Below are 17023 nucleotides of genomic sequence, written 5' to 3'. Positions count from 1 at the left end.
GGGCATTTGGGTTGGTTCCAAGTCTGATATTGTGAATAGTGCTGCAGTAAACATACATGTACATGTGTCTTTATAGTAGAATGATTTATAATCTTTTGGGTATATAACTGGTAATGGGATTGCTGGGTCAAATGGTATTTCTGGTTCTAGATCCTTGAGGAATCGCCACACTGTCTTCCACAATGGTTGAACTAATTTACACTCCCACCAACAGTGTAAAAGCATTCCTATTTCTCCACATCCTCTCCAGCATCTGTTGTTTCCTGACTTTTTAATGATCACCATTCTAACTGGTATGAGATGGTATCTCATTGTGGTTTTTATTTGCGTTTCTCTAATGACCATTGATGATGTGCTTTTTTGTTTGTTGGCTGCATAAAGGTCTTCTTTTGAAGTGTCTCTTCATATCCTTTGCCTGCTTTTTGATGGGGTTGTTTGGTTTTTTCTTGTAGATTTGTGTAAGTTCCTTGTAGATTCTGGATATTAGCTGTTTGTCAGATGGATAGATTGCAAAAATTCTCTCCCATTCAGTAGGTTGCCTGTTCACTCTGCTGATAGTTTATTCTGCTGTGCAGAAGCTCTTTAGTTTAATTAGATCCCATTTGTCAATTTTGGCTTTTGTTGCAATTGCTTTCAGTGTTTTAGTCATGAAGTCTTTGCCCATGCCTGTGTCCTGAATGGTATCGCCTAGGTTTTCCTCTAGGGTTTTTATGGTTTTAGGTCTTATATTTAAGTCTTTAATCCATCTTGAGTTAATTGTTGTATAAGGTGTAAGGAAGGGGTCCAGTTTCAGTTTTCTGAATATGGCTAGTGAGTTTTCCCAACACCATTTATTAAATAGGGAATCCTTTCCCCATTGCTTGTTTTTGTCAGGTTTGTCAAAGATCAGATGGTTGTAGATATGTGGTGTTATTTCTGAGGCCTCTGTTCTGTTCTGTTGGTCTATATATCTGCTTTGTTACCAGTACCATGCTGTTTTGGCTACTATAGCTTTGTGGTATAGTTTGAAGCCAGGTAGCATGATGCCTCCAGCTTTGTTCTTTTTGCTTAGGATTGTCTTGGCTATACAAGCTCTTTTTTTGGTTCTATATGAAATTTAAAGTAGTTTTTTCTAATTCTGTAAACAAAGTCAGTGGTACCTTGATGGGAATAGCATTGAATCTATAAATTACTTTGGGCAGTATGGCCATTTTTACCATATTGATTCTTCCTATCCATGAGTATGGAATGTTTTTCCATTTGTTTGTGTCCTCTTTTATTTGCATGAGCAGTGGTTTGTAGCTCTCCTTGAAGAGGTCCTTCACATCCCTTGTAATTTGTATTCCTAGGTATTTTATTTATTCTCTTTGTAGCAATTGTGAGTGAGAGTTCACTCATGATTTGGCTCTCTGTTTGTCTATTGGTGTATAGGAAAGTTTGTGATTTTTGCATATTGATTTGGTATCCTGAGACATTGCTGAAGTTGCTTATCAGCTTAAGGAGTTTTTGGGCTGAGACAATGGGGTTTTCTAAATATACAATCATGTCACCTGCAAACAGAGATAATTTGACTCCCTCTCTTCCTAATTGAATACCCTTTATTTCTTTCTCTTGCCTGATTGCCCTGACCAGAACTTCCAATACTATGTTGAATAGGAGTGGTGAGAGAGGACATCCTTGTCTAGTGCTGGTTTTCAAAGGGAATGCTTCCAGCTTTTGTCCATTCAGTATGATATTGGCTGTGGGTTTGTAATAAATAGCTCTTATTATTTTGAGATACGTTCCATCAATACCTAGTTTATTGAGAGTTTTTAGCATGAAGGGGTGTTGAATTTTATCCAAGGTCTTTTCTGCATCTATTGAGATAATCATGTAGTTTTTGTCATTGGTTCTGTTTATGTGATGGATTACGTTTATTGAATTGCATATGTTGAACCAGCCTTGCCTCCCAGGGATGAAGCTGACTTGATCGCGGTGGATAAGCTTTTTAATGTACTGCTGGATTCGGTTTGCCAGTATTTTATTGAGGATTTTCGCATTGATGTTCATCAGGGATATTGGCCTGAAATTTTTTTGTTGTTGTTGTGTCTCTCTCAGGTTTTGGTATCAGGATGATGCTGGCCTCATAAAATGAGTTAGCGGGGAGTCCCTCTTTTTCTGTTGTTTGGAATAGTTTTAGAAGGAATGGTACCAGCTCCTCTTTGTACCTCTGGTAGAATTCAGCTGTGAATTGTTGTGTTTTTAGTAGAGGTGGGGTTTCTCCATGTTGGTCAGGCTGGTCTTGAACTCCCAACTGCAGGTGATCTGCCCACTTCAGCCTCCCAAAGTGCTGGGATTACAGACGTGAGCCAGCGTATCTGGCTGTGAATCTGTCTGGTCCTGGACTTTTTTTTGGTTGGTAGTCTGGCTAGCAGTCTGCTTATTTTGTTAATCTTTTCAAAAAAACCAGCTCCTGAACTCATTGATTTTTTTAAGGGATTTTCGTGTCTCTATCTCCTTCAGTTCTGCTCTGATCTCAGTTATTTCTTGTCTTCTGCTAGCTTTTGAATTTGTTTGCTCTTGCTTTTCTAATTATTTTAATTGTGATGTTAGGGTGTTGATTTTAGATCGTTCCTGCTTTCTCCTATGGGCATTTAGTGCTATAAATTTACCTCTAAACACTGCTTTAGCTGTGTCCCAGAGATTCTGGTACATTGTGTCTTTGTTCTCTCATTGGTTTCAAAGAACTTACTTATTTCTGCCTTAATTTCATATTTATCCAGGAGTCATTCATGAGCAGGTTGTTCAGTTTCCACGTAGTTGTGCAATTTTGAGGGAGTTTCTTAATCCTGAGTTCTAATTTGATTGCGCTGTGGTCTGAGAGACTGTTATGATTTCTGTTCTTTTGCATTTGCTGAGGAGTGTTTTACTTCCAATTATGTGGTCAATTTTAGAATAATTGCGATGTGTTGCTGAGAAGAATGTATATCCTGTTGATTTGGGGTGGAAAGTTCTGTAGATGTCTATTAGGTCTGCTTGGTCCAGAGCTGAGTTCAAATCCTGAATATCCATGTTAATTTTCTGTCTCGTTGATCTGTCTAATGTTGACAATGGGGTGTTGAAGTCTCCCACTGTTATTGTGTGGGAGTCTAAGTCTCTTTGTAGGTCTCTAAGAACTTGCTTTATGAATCTGGGTGCTACTGCATTGGGTGCATATATGTTTAGGATAGTTAGCTCTTCTTGTTACATTGATCCCTTTACCATTATGTAATGCCCTTCTTTGTCTCTTTTCATCTTTGTTGGTTTAAAATCTGTTTTATCGGAGACTGGGATTGCAACCCCTGCTTTTTTTTCTTTCTTTCTTTCTTTCTTTCTTTCTTTCTTTCTTTCTTTCTTTCTTTTCTTTCTTTCCTTTCTTTTTTGTTTGGTAAATCTTCCTCCATGTCTTTATTTTGAGCTGATGTGTGTCTTTGCACATGGGATGGGTCTCCTGAATAGAGCACACTGATGGGTCTTGACTCTTTATCCAGTTTGCCAGTCTGTGTCTTTTAATTGGGGCATTTATTTTGATCCTGTCATAATGATGCTAGCTGGTTATTTTGCCCATTAGTTGATACAGGTTCTTCAGGTGTCAGTGGTCTTTACATTTTGGTATGCTTTTGCAGTGCCTGGTACCGGTTTTTCCTTTCCATATTCAGTGCTTCCTTCAGGAGCTCTTGTAAGGCAGGCCTGGTGGTGACAGAATTCCTCAGCATTTGCTTGTCTGTAAAGGATTTTATTTCTCCTTCACTTATGAAGCTTAATTTAGCTGGATATGAAATTCTGGGTTGAAAATTCTTTAAGAATGTTGAATGTTGGCCCCCACTCTGTTCTGGCTTGTAGGGTTTCTGCAGAGAGATCTGCCGTTATTCTGATGGACTTCCCTTTGTAACCTGACCTTTCTCTCTGGCTGCCCTTAACATTTTTTCCTTCATTTCAACCTTGGTGAATCTGATGATTATGTGTCTTGGGGGTTGCTCTTCTCGAGGAGTATCTTGTGTTTTTCTTTGTATTTCCTGAATTTGAGTGTTGGCGTTTCTTGCTAGGTTGGGGAAGCTCTCCTGGATAATATCCTGAAGAGTGTTTTCCAACTTGGTTCCATTCTTCTTGTCAGTTTTAGTTTCACCAATCAAACGTAGGTTTGGTCTTTTCACATAGTCCCATATTTCTAAGAGGCTTTGTTCGTTCCTTTTATTCTTTTTTCTCTAACCTTGTCTTCATGTTTTATTTCATTAAGTTGATCTTCAGTCTCTGATATCCTTTCTTCCGCTTGATCAATTCAGCTATTGATACTTGTGTATGCTTCACGAAGTTCTTGTGCTGTGTTTTTCAGCTCCATCAGGTCATTTATGTTCTTCTCTAAACTGGTTATTCTAGTTAGCAGTTCCTGTAACCTTTTATCAAGGTTCTTAGCTTCCTTGTGTTGGGTTAGAATATGCTCCTTTAGCTCGGAGGACTTTGTTATTGCCCACCTTCTGAAGCCTACTTCTGTCAATTTGTCAAACTCATTCTCCATCCAGTTTTGTTCCCTTGCTGGCATGAAGTTGTGATTCTTTGGAGGAACAGAGGTGTTCTGTTATTTGGAATTTTCAGCCTTTTTGCACTGTTTTTTCCTCATCTTTGTGGATTTATCTACCTTTAGTGTTTGATGTTGGTAACCTTTGAATGGCGTTTTTGCGTGGTTATCCTCTTTGTTGATGTTGATGCTGTTGCTTTCTGTTTGTTATTTTTCCTTCTAGCAGGACCCTCTTCTGAAGTTCTGCTGGAGTTTGCTGGAGGTCTACTCCAGACCCTGTTTGCCTGGGTATCACCAGTGGAGGCTGCAGAACAGCAAAGATTGCTGCCTCTTCCTTCCTCTGGAAGCTTCATCCCAGAGGGGCACCATCAGATGCCAGCTGGAGCTCTCCTGTATGAGGTGTCTGTCAACCCCTGCCATCAGGAGGCATTGGGGTCAGGCACCCACTTGAGGAGGCAGTCTGTTCCTTAGCAGAGCTTGAGCGCTGTGCTGGGTGATCCGCTGCTCTCTTCAGAGCCAGCAGGCAGGAATGTTTAAGTCTGCTGAAGCTGTGCCCACAACTGCCCCTTTCCCCAGGTGCTCTGTCCTAGGGAGATGGGAGTTTTATCAATAAGCCCCTGACTGGGGTTGCAGCCTTTCTTTCAGAGATGCCCTGCCCAGAGAGGAGGAATCTAGGAAGGCAGTCTGGCTACAGTGGCCTTGCCAAGCTGTGGTGGGTTCCACCCAGTTCGAACTTCCCACTGGGTTTGTTTACACTGTGAGGGGAAAACCACCTACTCAGGCCTCAGTAATGGATGACGCACCTCCCTTCACCAAGCTGGAGTGTCCCAGGTCAACTTCAGACTGCTCTGCCAGCAGCGAGAATTTCAAGCCAGTGGGTCTTAGCTTGCTGGGCTCCGTGGGCGTGGGATCCGCTGAGCCAGACCACTCAGCTCCCTGGCTTCAGCCCCGTTTCCCAGGGAATGAACGGTTCTGTCTCTCTGGCGTTCAGGCACCACTGGGGTATGAAAAAAAACTCCTGCAGCTAGCTCAGTGTCTGCCCAAATGGCCGCCCAGTTTTGTGCTTGAAACCCAGGGCCCTGGTTGTGTAGGCACCCCGTGAAATCTCCTGGTCTCCAGGTTGTGAAGACAGTGGGAAAAGCGTAATATCTAGGCTGGATAGCACTGTCCCTCACCAACGGCACAGTCCCTCACGGCTTCCCTTGGCTAGGGGAGGGAGTTCCCAGATCCCTTGTGCTTCCCAGGTGAGGTGACACCCCACCCTGCTTCTCCTAGCCTTTCGTGGCCTGCACCCACTTTCTAATCAGTCCCAGTGAGGTGAGCCGGGTACCTCAGTTGGAAATGCAGAAATCACCTGCCTTCTGCCTTGGTCTCACTGGGAGCTGCAGCCATCTTACCCGGGAATCCCCAAAGCCGTTATTTTTAACGAGTGTGACACACACCAGTTTTGAGCAGTAGCAAAAGGAACAACGTGCATGTTGGAGACTCAGATCAGAACTTGAAAGTCATTGGAAAATGGAAGAAAGGACAATATGAATGGAGATTTCAGTTGAAGAAACTTTTAAAAGCAGTAGTGGCATGCATCTGGTTGATGTAGAAAGAAAAGAGTTCAGACAAGGGTGACTAATGAGAGATAGTAAAGGAAAGTGGAATGTATGAGTCATGCAGTGGAGAGGTTTCCTTTTGGCAACTACACTTGCTTTAAGCACAAAAAAAGAGAATAGCTTGCTGAAGACATTATTATAGCATTAATATATGAGTCTGAGGAGAATTTTTTCCCATTTGACTTGCTTTCTATTTATTATCTTTTTCTTTTCTAGATGATTCCATGTCCAAGTATTTCAGATCCCACTTTCTTATTCTCATTTGACTGTTATTTCTTAGGTATATTTTCTGGATTAAAATAGAGTAGTTTTTAGTTTACATTTGTTTTTGTTAATCTCCATAATTTGTTTATATGTGGTCATGGTGCTATTCTCTGGTTCAGAATTGAGGTACTAAAAGAAGTAGGTTTTAATTAGCATGTTAAATTTTGGTAATATTGAAAGGTTCCATTTATTAGGTATGGGATTTTACTGTAAGAAGTTAGCCTTCTTCAAGATTTTTCTACTAGTACTCCTTTCACTTTTTAAACCAACTTTAATATACTGCTATAAATTCATTATTTTTCTCCTTCTAGTCTCCCCTCCCTGTCTCTCTTGTGAGAAAATAATTTGAAATCAGATAAGGTCTTTCTCCTGAAGGAACTGACAATTTAGTATCTAATACAGTAAGTGCCATGCAAGAGCAGGAAAGCAAGGAACATTAAATTCTGTGGCACAGAGGACAGACATTCCATTAAGATACGAAGAGATATTTCAGCTGATCCTTGAAGGCTTGTGACAGAGCTTGGAAAGGCACTCTAGACAGAGGAACAGCCTGAGGAAGGCATAGAGCAACCCAGGTCATTCAGTGAGCTGTAGCCTAAACAAGGGGAAGCCTCCTACAGATTTCACTGTACCTCCTGTAGACAAACATGAGTCAGGGTGATTGCTTCTAAAAGAGGAGTTATAGTTTTAACCTGCGACTAGTGGGCAGCTAGTGTCACAGTAAGACTAAGAAGGAAGGACATAAAAAAAATTCTGCAGAGTGGAGGCAAAGCTGGAGTCCAACATGAGGGAAAAAGCCACATATACACCTATAGCTCTCCACCTTTGAGAAAACTTGCTAGAGGGAACTCCACGTTCCATAGATGACCCCACTTGCTCATTGCTGGCTGTTTTTCTCTCAGTTTTTAATGTTTTATTATGCAGCTATCCATTGATCCTTTTAGTAATAGATGTATTTATTGAACTTGTGCCATGTACCAGGTACTGTTCTATGTTCTGTATGTTTTCCAGCTTATTTAATAGCTTTCTTATGATTTTTACTTTAATGGTCTTGGTAACTTCCCTATGTTGCATAGATCACAACTATTACACAGCCACCTCCAGCTGCAGGGTAAGCTGGGAAAGTGAGTATTTAGCCTTTCTTGCCTTGATAGTGGAGGCCGGCCACAAAAATGGAAGTTAGAAATGAGTATGTCTGCTGCAAAATCACTTTTCTTACTTGCTTCCTTTGTTTATTTCTACCCCCTTTCATTTCTTTCTTGTTGTAAAACTAAGTTGTTAGTTTTCTCTGAAGAAACTAAAATTCTTTAAAGATTAAGAATCTTCACTATTGTATTTGACATATATATTAAAGTTCATGAAGAATAAATTACAGCTTGGGTTTTAAATTTTACTTGTATAGATTAACATCAAATTTTAACATTATAAAAGCAATTCTACAGAGGAACATTTACATTATGCTACAGTATCTTCAGTTGTACCTTCCTGTTCAGCATAAACATCATATGCCAAAGAGGTGCTATCTTTTGTTGTATATTTCCTTTGTTGCTTTTTTAAGACATTATTATTATGAATCAAATGTCAGTTGTTTATTTTACTTACATTGAAGCTTTTAGTTATAGTGAGTTGGACTCCAAATTTATAAAGCAGTAGAATCATTTGATAAAAGCAGTTGGATTAGATCATTCATTCATTAAATATTAAGTTCCTGTTATGTGCCTAAGGGTATGGAGAGATGAAAGGGTTAGTAGGGAATTATATTTGAGGATAGGCTGTCTCTATGAAAATAAAAGCAATTACCAATTTTAATTTAAAAAACAATAAAATATACGTAGATAAACACTTATAAACAATAATAAAATATAAACCCATAAACACCCATGAACAACAAAATACACACCCATAAGTAAGTGGATGGGTGGATGGATGAATGGATGGATGGATGGATGAATGGGTGTGTGGACAGAGACTGATAGACACTTAATAAATTAAGATTAATGTTGTGGTTAATGGTGTTTCAATATTATGTTGTCTAAAAGTATGTTAACTTTTTTAAAAAATTAAGGTTGACAGATTTGCAATGGAATTAGAACAGAGCCGAAATTTGAGCAATACCATAGTGCACATTGACATGGATGCTTTCTATGCAGCTGTAGAAATGAGGGACAATCCAGAATTGAAGGATAAACCCATTGCTGTAGGATCAATGAGTATGCTGGTAAGTAAAGATCAAATACAAAAAGGAAATTTTATAACATACTCAAGTAAGCTTTACTGTTTCATGAAGGTGGAATTCTTTATTGAGGTCTACCAGTTTGCTGAGTATTTTTCTGGGTGCCTTATATATGACTCAATTACTGAATCCTTTCAACATATTTTAAGGCAGGGGACCCCAACCCCCAGTTCACAGATTGGTATTGGTCCATGGTCTGTTAGGAACTGGGCCTCACAACAGGAGGTGAGCGTCAGGCAAGCAAACGAAGCTTCGTCTGTATTTACAACCACTTCCCATCACTTGCAGTATGCCCGAGCTCTGTCAGATCAGTTGTGGCATTAGATTCTCATAGGAGTGCAAACTCTATTGTGAACTGCACATGTGAGGGATCCAGGTTACATACTCATTATGAGAATCAAATGCCTGATGATCTGTCACTGTCTCCCATCACCCCCAGATGGGATTGTCTAATTGCAGGAAAACAAGCTTAGGGCTCCCATTGATTCTACATTATGGTGAGTTGTGTAATTATTTCATTATATATTACAATGTAATTATAATAGGAATAAAGTGCACAATAAATGTGACGTGCTTGAATCATCTCAAAACTATCACGCCACCAGTCCGTGGAAAAATTGTCTTCCACGAAACCAGTCTCTGGTGCCAAAAAGGTTAGGAACTGCTGCTTTAAGGTACTAGTTTTTATTTCCATTTGGCAAAAAAGAAAACTCAGAGAGATGTTTAATAACTTGCCCAAAGTTACAAACCTAATAATTTCCATGGCAAATTAAATTTTTCCATAAGTAACTGTTCTAGTTAAAGAGAGTTGAAGAAGAAAGAAAAGGAAATGTTATTCTAAAGTATTAATAGAGATTTTCAAACTGGTCTGCAGGCCAAATCCAGCTTTTTATTGCAACAAAGTCACACCCATTTATTTATTACTATTGTTGCACTAAAAGAGCAGAGTTCAATAATTAAGTGATCTGCAAAGCCTAAAATGATTACTATCTGGACTTCCACAGAAAAGAAAAGGTTTGCCAACCCTAGTTCTGGAATAACATACTTCGTTAATAGAGTACATTTAGAATGCAGTTAAATTGTTTTTCCCATGACTTAGAACTTTTGCTTTTCTGATTACTGAGTTGCTCTTCCTTTTTACCACTCTAACCTTAGAAGAATCAGGATAGCTATGTGTGGCTGAAAGTGTGTTGGAAATTAAAAGTAGCAACTAAAATAGATGAGATAATATTTTAAAAGTATTAGATAAACAAGAAGAGTTCTTCCCTGTTCCTAACTCCTTCTCATGCCTTAGATAGCTACAAAACTAATTCTTACTGAGTGATTATTTTATTATAAAACTATAATCTGTTTGTTTTTTTATCTCTGCCTCTGTGAGTATGCAGGCAGCTGATAAGTCTGATTCCAAAACAGTGTTTTTTGAAAGGAAACTCCCCTTTCCTACAAATCATCAATAAATATTTCAAAAAATATATTTAATTTTATTAAGATATAACACCATAAATTTATGTATGTTTATGTATGTGTATACATACAAACTTGCTGTAGCCATGTTAAAGCTAAACCAACTGCTTTTGAAATCTACAAAATATTTTCTTTCCTACAGTTTCTGTCCTCCTAAAAATCAGTTATTGTTTCTAAATTCAAAATTATTGTTATATTTAAACAAAGATTACCCCTTTTGTATGTTGAACAAATAGTTTTCCCTTCTACTAAGCATAACTTTTTGTCCTATTAAACATATGAAAGTATATCTACAAATTAATGGGAGTGATTGTTTGATTATTCCCACTGATAGAATTCTTTTTTGGCGAATTTGATGGATTTTTGAAATGTTCTAACTTGGCACTGAGAGTTGCAACTGAGATCCTACAGCAGTTACCTATTGCTGCATAACAGCCTCCCCCAGTATTTAGTGGACAGCCAAAATTTATTTGCTCATGATTCTGTAATTTGAGCAGAGTGCGATGGCGATGGCTCAACCTTGCTCTACCTGGAGTTGGCTAGGGCAATTTAACTGAGGCTAAAAAATCCAAGGTGGCTTCATTCACAGGTCTGGCACTTCGACTGAGGAGATTGGAATGGATTCCAGCTTCAGAACTTTCTCCTCTCCATTGTTGCTTCAACATTTAGTAATCTACCCCAAAATATTTACAATGGTTGCTGGATTACAAAAAGCAAAAGCCTAGGTTTCAGAACTCAGTGTCACTTCCTTCACATTATTTTTATCAAGGCAAGTCACGTGGCATGAGGAACTAGAACCCACTTTTGATAAGAGTAACTTGTAAAGTATTGTGGCTGTGATCTACAATATACCACAAATCTAAAAGTTAGAGAAATTCTTATTTAAAAGTTTGTTTGTCCTCTACTATAGATCTAGCTTTTATGTCAATTATATTAAACTTATTTACTAAACCATTGGTTTTGTTTCTAGTGCTATCCACATTTTCTGTTCCAGAACACTGACCAAGGATTAGTATAGTTCTGAGTACTATCAAGATGTTTTAAGTGCCATTTGAAAATCATTAGACGAAAATTCATATTATTCTGAAATAATCCCTTCATTTGTTTCTGTTTTGCATTTCTTTGAAATTTCACTTGAGATTCTAAATAAGGATTTAATTTGTGATAAAATTTGTTTTATAAATAGTACTGTGGTCTACCATGTTCACATAGACTTTCATCAGATATCATCACCAACAGGATTTAATAAGCAATATTCTCCTTTTTACTCTCATACTTTTGTAGTTCCATCTCCTAGTCAAAATGTTTTCAGCAAAAAAGATAATTAAGCCTTAAGAAAAACCTTAATTTCTAAACTTATTTTAAGCTTTAATCACTTCATTTTGGAGACTTAATTTGGCTGACCACATAGTAGACCTTTTATTTTTGTTCTAGATGAAAAGTTTCCAAAATCCCAAATAGAGCAAATTCCAAAAGTTTACTATTATACTATACTATTACTTTCTATAATGTAACATCTATACTATTTGTACTATACTATTATTTTATGACTATTCTATACAACTTACCATACTATTACTTTCATGTAACATAACTCACTATCATCCAAATTTTGATATTCATTCTATAACAAGTATGCCTTAAAACCAATGAAGTTTAGTTGGTAGAAATATAAGAAAATCTTTTTATTAGCACAGTCTTGCTTATACCTGGTATCGCATTATAAATATAGGGATAGTAATGGGAGAGGGTCATGATATCAAAATACCGTGACAGAATAAGTCAAAACTTGGATTAAAACAGTGGCCTATAATCAGAGAAATGCAAATCAAAACCACAATGAGATACCATCTCACACCAGTTAGAATGGCGATCATTAAAAAGTCAGGAAACAACAGGTGCTGGAGAGGATGTGGAGAAATAGGAACACTTTTACACTGTTGGTAGGACTGTAAACTAGTTCAACCATTGTGGAAGTTAGTGTGGCGATTCCTCAGGGATCTAGAACTAGAAACACCATTTGACCCAGCCATCCCATTACTGGGTATATACCCAAAGGATTATAAATCATGCTGCTGTAAAGACACATGCACACATATGTTTATTGCGGCACTATTCACAATAGCAAAGACTTGGAACCAACCCAAATGTCCAACAATGATAGACTGGATTAAGAAAATGTGGCACATATACACCATGGAATACTATGCAGCCATAAAAAATGATGAGTTCATGTCCTTTGTAGGGACATGGATGAAGCTGGAAACCATCGTTCTCAGCAAACTATCACAAGGACAAAAAACCAAACACCACATGTTCTCACTCATAGATGAGAATTGAACAATGAGAACACATGGACACAGGAAGGGGAACATCACACTCTGGGGACTGTTGTGGGGTGGGGGGAAGGGGGAGGGATAGCATTAGGAGATATACCTAATATTAAATGATGAGTTAATGGGTGCAGCACACCAACATGGCACATGTATACATATGTAACTAACCTGCACGTTGTGCACATGTACCTTAAAACTTAAAGTATAATTTAAAAAAATATATGATAGAATGATGACCTTGAGTCATTAATAAAAAACAATGCTTAATACATTCTATTTTTGGAAAACAACAAAAACAAAAACAAAAAACTGGCCTATAAATGAAATGTCCTTGAATTGAAAATGCACATATTAATGTGTTTCTTATGAATGCGTTGATCAATATGTCCATTTAGGTTTGTGTATTTTTTTCCATGTGGTCAATTTTCTTTCAGTCTACTTCAAATTACCATGCAAGGAGATTTGGTGTTCGTGCAGCCATGCCAGGATTTATTGCTAAGAGGCTGTGCCCACAACTTATAATAGTGCCCCCAAACTTTGACAAATACCGAGCTGTGAGTAAAGAGGTAAGTTAATGTCTCACCCCTACTTTAGGCTTTCACTGAGTTCCTGTCACCTACAGAGTCTCAAGTCCAAGTGCCTTAGCACGTAGGATTTGGTCTTAGCTTATCCTTTCAGTTGAGCCTCCTATCACTTCTTCAGCTTGTATATTGAATACTGAGCTGCATATAGCATCCAGAATACATCATTCTTTTTCCCAATTCTTTGCCTTTCCATGCAGTTTTCATTTGCTTAGAAAACTTCCCATTTCCTCAAACTTTGAACTGCCTTAATGATAATATAAAATTAAATTTAGCTATTTTTTTCTTAATGTACAATATACATTTTTTCTAGAACCACATTTTATTTATAACTTACAGAATCTACTCATCATTAATTTCAACCTATTGTCTGAATAATTACTTATTAATGTTGTTAAACAGTGACAAAATTCATGTATTTTGGTTAGCCTACTTTACTTGCCCCATAATCATTTGCTGTCTAAGAGACTGATAATTGAAAAGGGAGTAATCCATTGCTTCAAAAAGGATCTTTGAAGTAGATTTGATTATTTACTAAAATTGCCAAACTGTCATATGTGAAAACCGCCATTTTTTCTATTTTTTATGACAACTGGTCTATCATGCAGTGCTGGAATTTAATTTTTGAATTAAAATTTTAGACTACTACATCAAATACTTTTAGACTGCTATAGTAAAATGTGTTTAAGACTGCTGCCTGAATGGAAACACTTAAAAAAACTGTGACCTAATACTTATTACTCTTTAGTTATACCAGGGGTCTTTAAATTCACCCCTCTTATTTGTATTCCACCTCATTTTCCCTAGAAGTGACACTATTCCAAGTTTAAACACAGGTTTGTTTGTTTTTTTTCTGTCCAAGGCAGTCTGTGACAGCAAGTGCTTTTTGCATACCTCTGAAAAGGTGGTGGAGGAGAGGGGAGCACACTTACATTTGGTTACTGCTTATCTCTTTCATTGTATTCCTAATTAAAAAGAGATAAAATACTAATCATAAATATAGCCTTTTAAGAAGTTTTAAAAATCCTACAAAAGTTTAGTAAGAAAAGGTATTTTTTAAAGTCGTACTTTAACTCAGCAAAACTTCTGGCAGTATGCCAGTGAAAACCAAAGTGTTTTTAGTTATTTTAGTCTGGTTATTTATGTAAGTCAGAGAACTCTTCAAATTTGAGCCGGATCTAGCTAGTTTATATGCAGATAACAAATGAGTTCTTCTGTGTAAATGAACTGTAGAACAAATTCATCACTGCCTATGGATACATGAATATTCATGACTTGGTTAGAAAATTTAAGAAAAAGCCCTCCCGTTTTTTTTGACACAGGGTCTCACCCCATACATAGCCCAGGCTGGAGTGCCGTGACTCGATCATACCTCACTATAACCTTAAACTCTTGAGTTAAGCAATCCTCTGGCCTCAGCCTCCTGAGTAGCTAGATTGACAGGCATGCATCACCACACCCACCTAATTTTAAAATTTTTTTGCAGAGATAGGGTTTCCCTATGTTGCTCAGGCTAGGCTTAAACTCCTGGCCTCAAAAAATTATCCTGCCCAGGCCTCCCAAAGTGCTGGGGTTACAGGCATGAGCCATCATGCCCAGTTAGCCATTTTTGTTTTATCCAAAATATTGGAGCTTTAAGTGCTTGATTTTTACTGGAACGTCTCTTTTAATTCTTACAGCAATATCCTATGTAAAGGAAGTTAATAAATACTCAACAGTGTCTCTAGGGAGTACTTCTCATTCAGAATCTTAGTTGGCTGCCAGTTACAGACTTCACAGAGTTTCATTTTCATTGGAAAGATTCTATTTGAGCACATTATAACAAGAACAAAGCTAATTAAGGCACTCTCTGAGTAAAACTTGGCCAAGTTTATATCACCATTTTCTAAAATTCCCTTTGACTCAGCTGTTCATAATTATATTAAGCTAAAAACCTTTGTTTTTATAAAAGAAGAAACAGTTTTCTCATGATACAGCAGACAGGTTTAAAAGCTAAATGGAAGCATAACATAATTCAGCAAATATGTTTTCTAATATAAATTTTTTTTGAGGCAGGGTCTCACTCTGTCACCCAAGCTGGAAAATATGCATATTATTTTGACAACCATTGCCTCTAATTATAGCTAATACTTAAGTGGTTAGAAAAAAAAAGTCATAGTTTTATGTAGTAACACTATGTTATATAAAAGGCATTTCTGAATTAAAAGCCACTATAATTCTAATCTTTATATGTATTTCTTTTATCCTAAGATGTTACTCCAGACTTTTCCCCATCATTTAAGGTAATCATGGAGTACACTATAGATTGTCATTTTTTTCCATTCCAGATCTTAATAAGTAATAGGAAATAGAAAACATTCATTTTCCTGTATGGATTAATGCATTAATTAATGTTAAGTGGACTTTTACGTGCATGTTATAATTAATTGGAGTATTTTCTAAAGCAACATAGTACCTTTATATAAGATTATTCCTTTTTAAAATGAACCAAAAACAATAAATCACAAAAGGCAGGAGGGAATAGAATCCTATCATTCCCACTTCAGCTTCTGATGAGCTACCTAAAACCTTAACCATTTTTTTGTATGGGCCTACCAGATAATGTTTTCTGAGATTTATTTGAATTGCTTATTATAACTAGATATAGGTAGCTAAATAGAGATTGTATCAAATGAAGCTATTTTATGGTCTTCTGCCTTCATGGTCTATTTTAATACAAAAGGAAATTTTGAAAATATTCCCTGGTAGTGGATTATTTATTCCTTAAATCCATGAGCTATTGACTGCAGGATTGTTACTGTAGTTGCAAACTAAGAATATTAACATTTCTTATCAGCTACATATGACAGAAGAAGTTTGCTATCACAGCAAAATTTAAACTTTTTTTTGTTTCCTTTGAAGGTTAAGGAAATACTTGCTGATTATGATCCCAATTTTATGGCCATGAGTCTTGATGAAGCCTACTTGAATATAACAAAGCACTTAGAAGAAAGACAAAATTGGCCTGAGGATAAAAGAAGGTATTTCATCAAAATGGGAAGCTCTGTAGAAAATGGTAAGCAACTTATTAAGACTATCAAACCAAGAAGCAGTGAAAAAAAAAAAACCCACAACTCTTTGAATTAATCCAATTAATTTATTAGCCTGCATAGGTAGAAGGGATAGATGTACCTTTATAAAAATGTAAAATCAGAAAATTTTAAAAATACCTGTGGGTTTTCTGAGTTAAACATGTGGAATATCACATATAAACAAAATGTGATTGTTAAATCTCTAAGCTTAAGAGTCTGCAGAGTCCCTGAACAAAGTAATTTTATAGCAGTTATTTTCCTAAGGTCTAACTAACAAAGAGTTTGGATGGCATTGAAGCTGAGGAAGTTGTCTGTTTAAAGCGGCCTTTTCTTGTTGTTAGAAAAGACTAGCCTCAAACATATCAAAACATTGGATGATTCTATTTTTCTTCATTTTCCTAATTTTCTATAATCTAATTATTATAGCAATTATGACTGTTTTTAGCTCTGCCAAAATTAATGACTTCCCACTCCCTTCTTTGCCTTAGACTTTATAATTTCAAGACTCCAGGGTTTTTTTAAAAAAATAATCCCTTTATGACCTATCCAAAAGCAATGCCAAGAAACATGCAGATATTACACATACTGCTTTCAACATTTTGTCAAAGGTATGATTATGTCTGAGATGTCCTGGACCCCTGAACAAAGTTCACCTGGATGAAAAAGTGACACAGAAGGGTTTGCTCACAACCCACAGGAACATTTCATGTGCACCACTCATTGCTTCAGAAGGGCCAGGCAGTGCTGGGGAGACCTGTTTGTAACTTTCCCTGAAGCAAAAATGGTAGATCCACAATGACATTAATCTAACTCTCTCACGTTATTTGTGACTCACATCATTTGGAGCAAGTTTAATATGGGCATCAAATACAACTTCATTACCTTATTTAAAGTCCTAAGGGATAGCTCTCTCTTTTTTTTTATAGGAGCATTAAACAATAATCATCATTTCTCGAC

General features: G+C 37.0%; 1 protein-coding gene across 26 annotated transcripts in view; it reads left to right on the top strand.

Moving 5' to 3' along the window:
- POLK (DNA polymerase kappa) overlaps positions 1-17023 on the top strand; it is an 89579-nt gene that overhangs the window by 49105 nt on the left and 23451 nt on the right. For all 26 annotated transcript variants that reach the window (XM_063810351.1, XM_063810350.1, XM_001149179.8 and 23 more), the window contains 3 exons: positions 8447-8599; positions 12849-12980; positions 15897-16050. In XM_063810351.1, coding sequence (XP_063666421.1) covers positions 8447-8599; positions 12849-12980; positions 15897-16050 — 439 coding nt within the window. The remainder of the gene's footprint in view (positions 1-8446; positions 8600-12848; positions 12981-15896; positions 16051-17023) is intronic.

This window comes from Pan troglodytes, chromosome 4, assembly GCF_028858775.2.
Source record: "Pan troglodytes isolate AG18354 chromosome 4, NHGRI_mPanTro3-v2.0_pri, whole genome shotgun sequence".
NCBI lineage: Eukaryota > Metazoa > Chordata > Mammalia > Primates > Hominidae > Pan > Pan troglodytes.
This window is presented reverse-complemented; position numbering and strand designations above follow the sequence as displayed.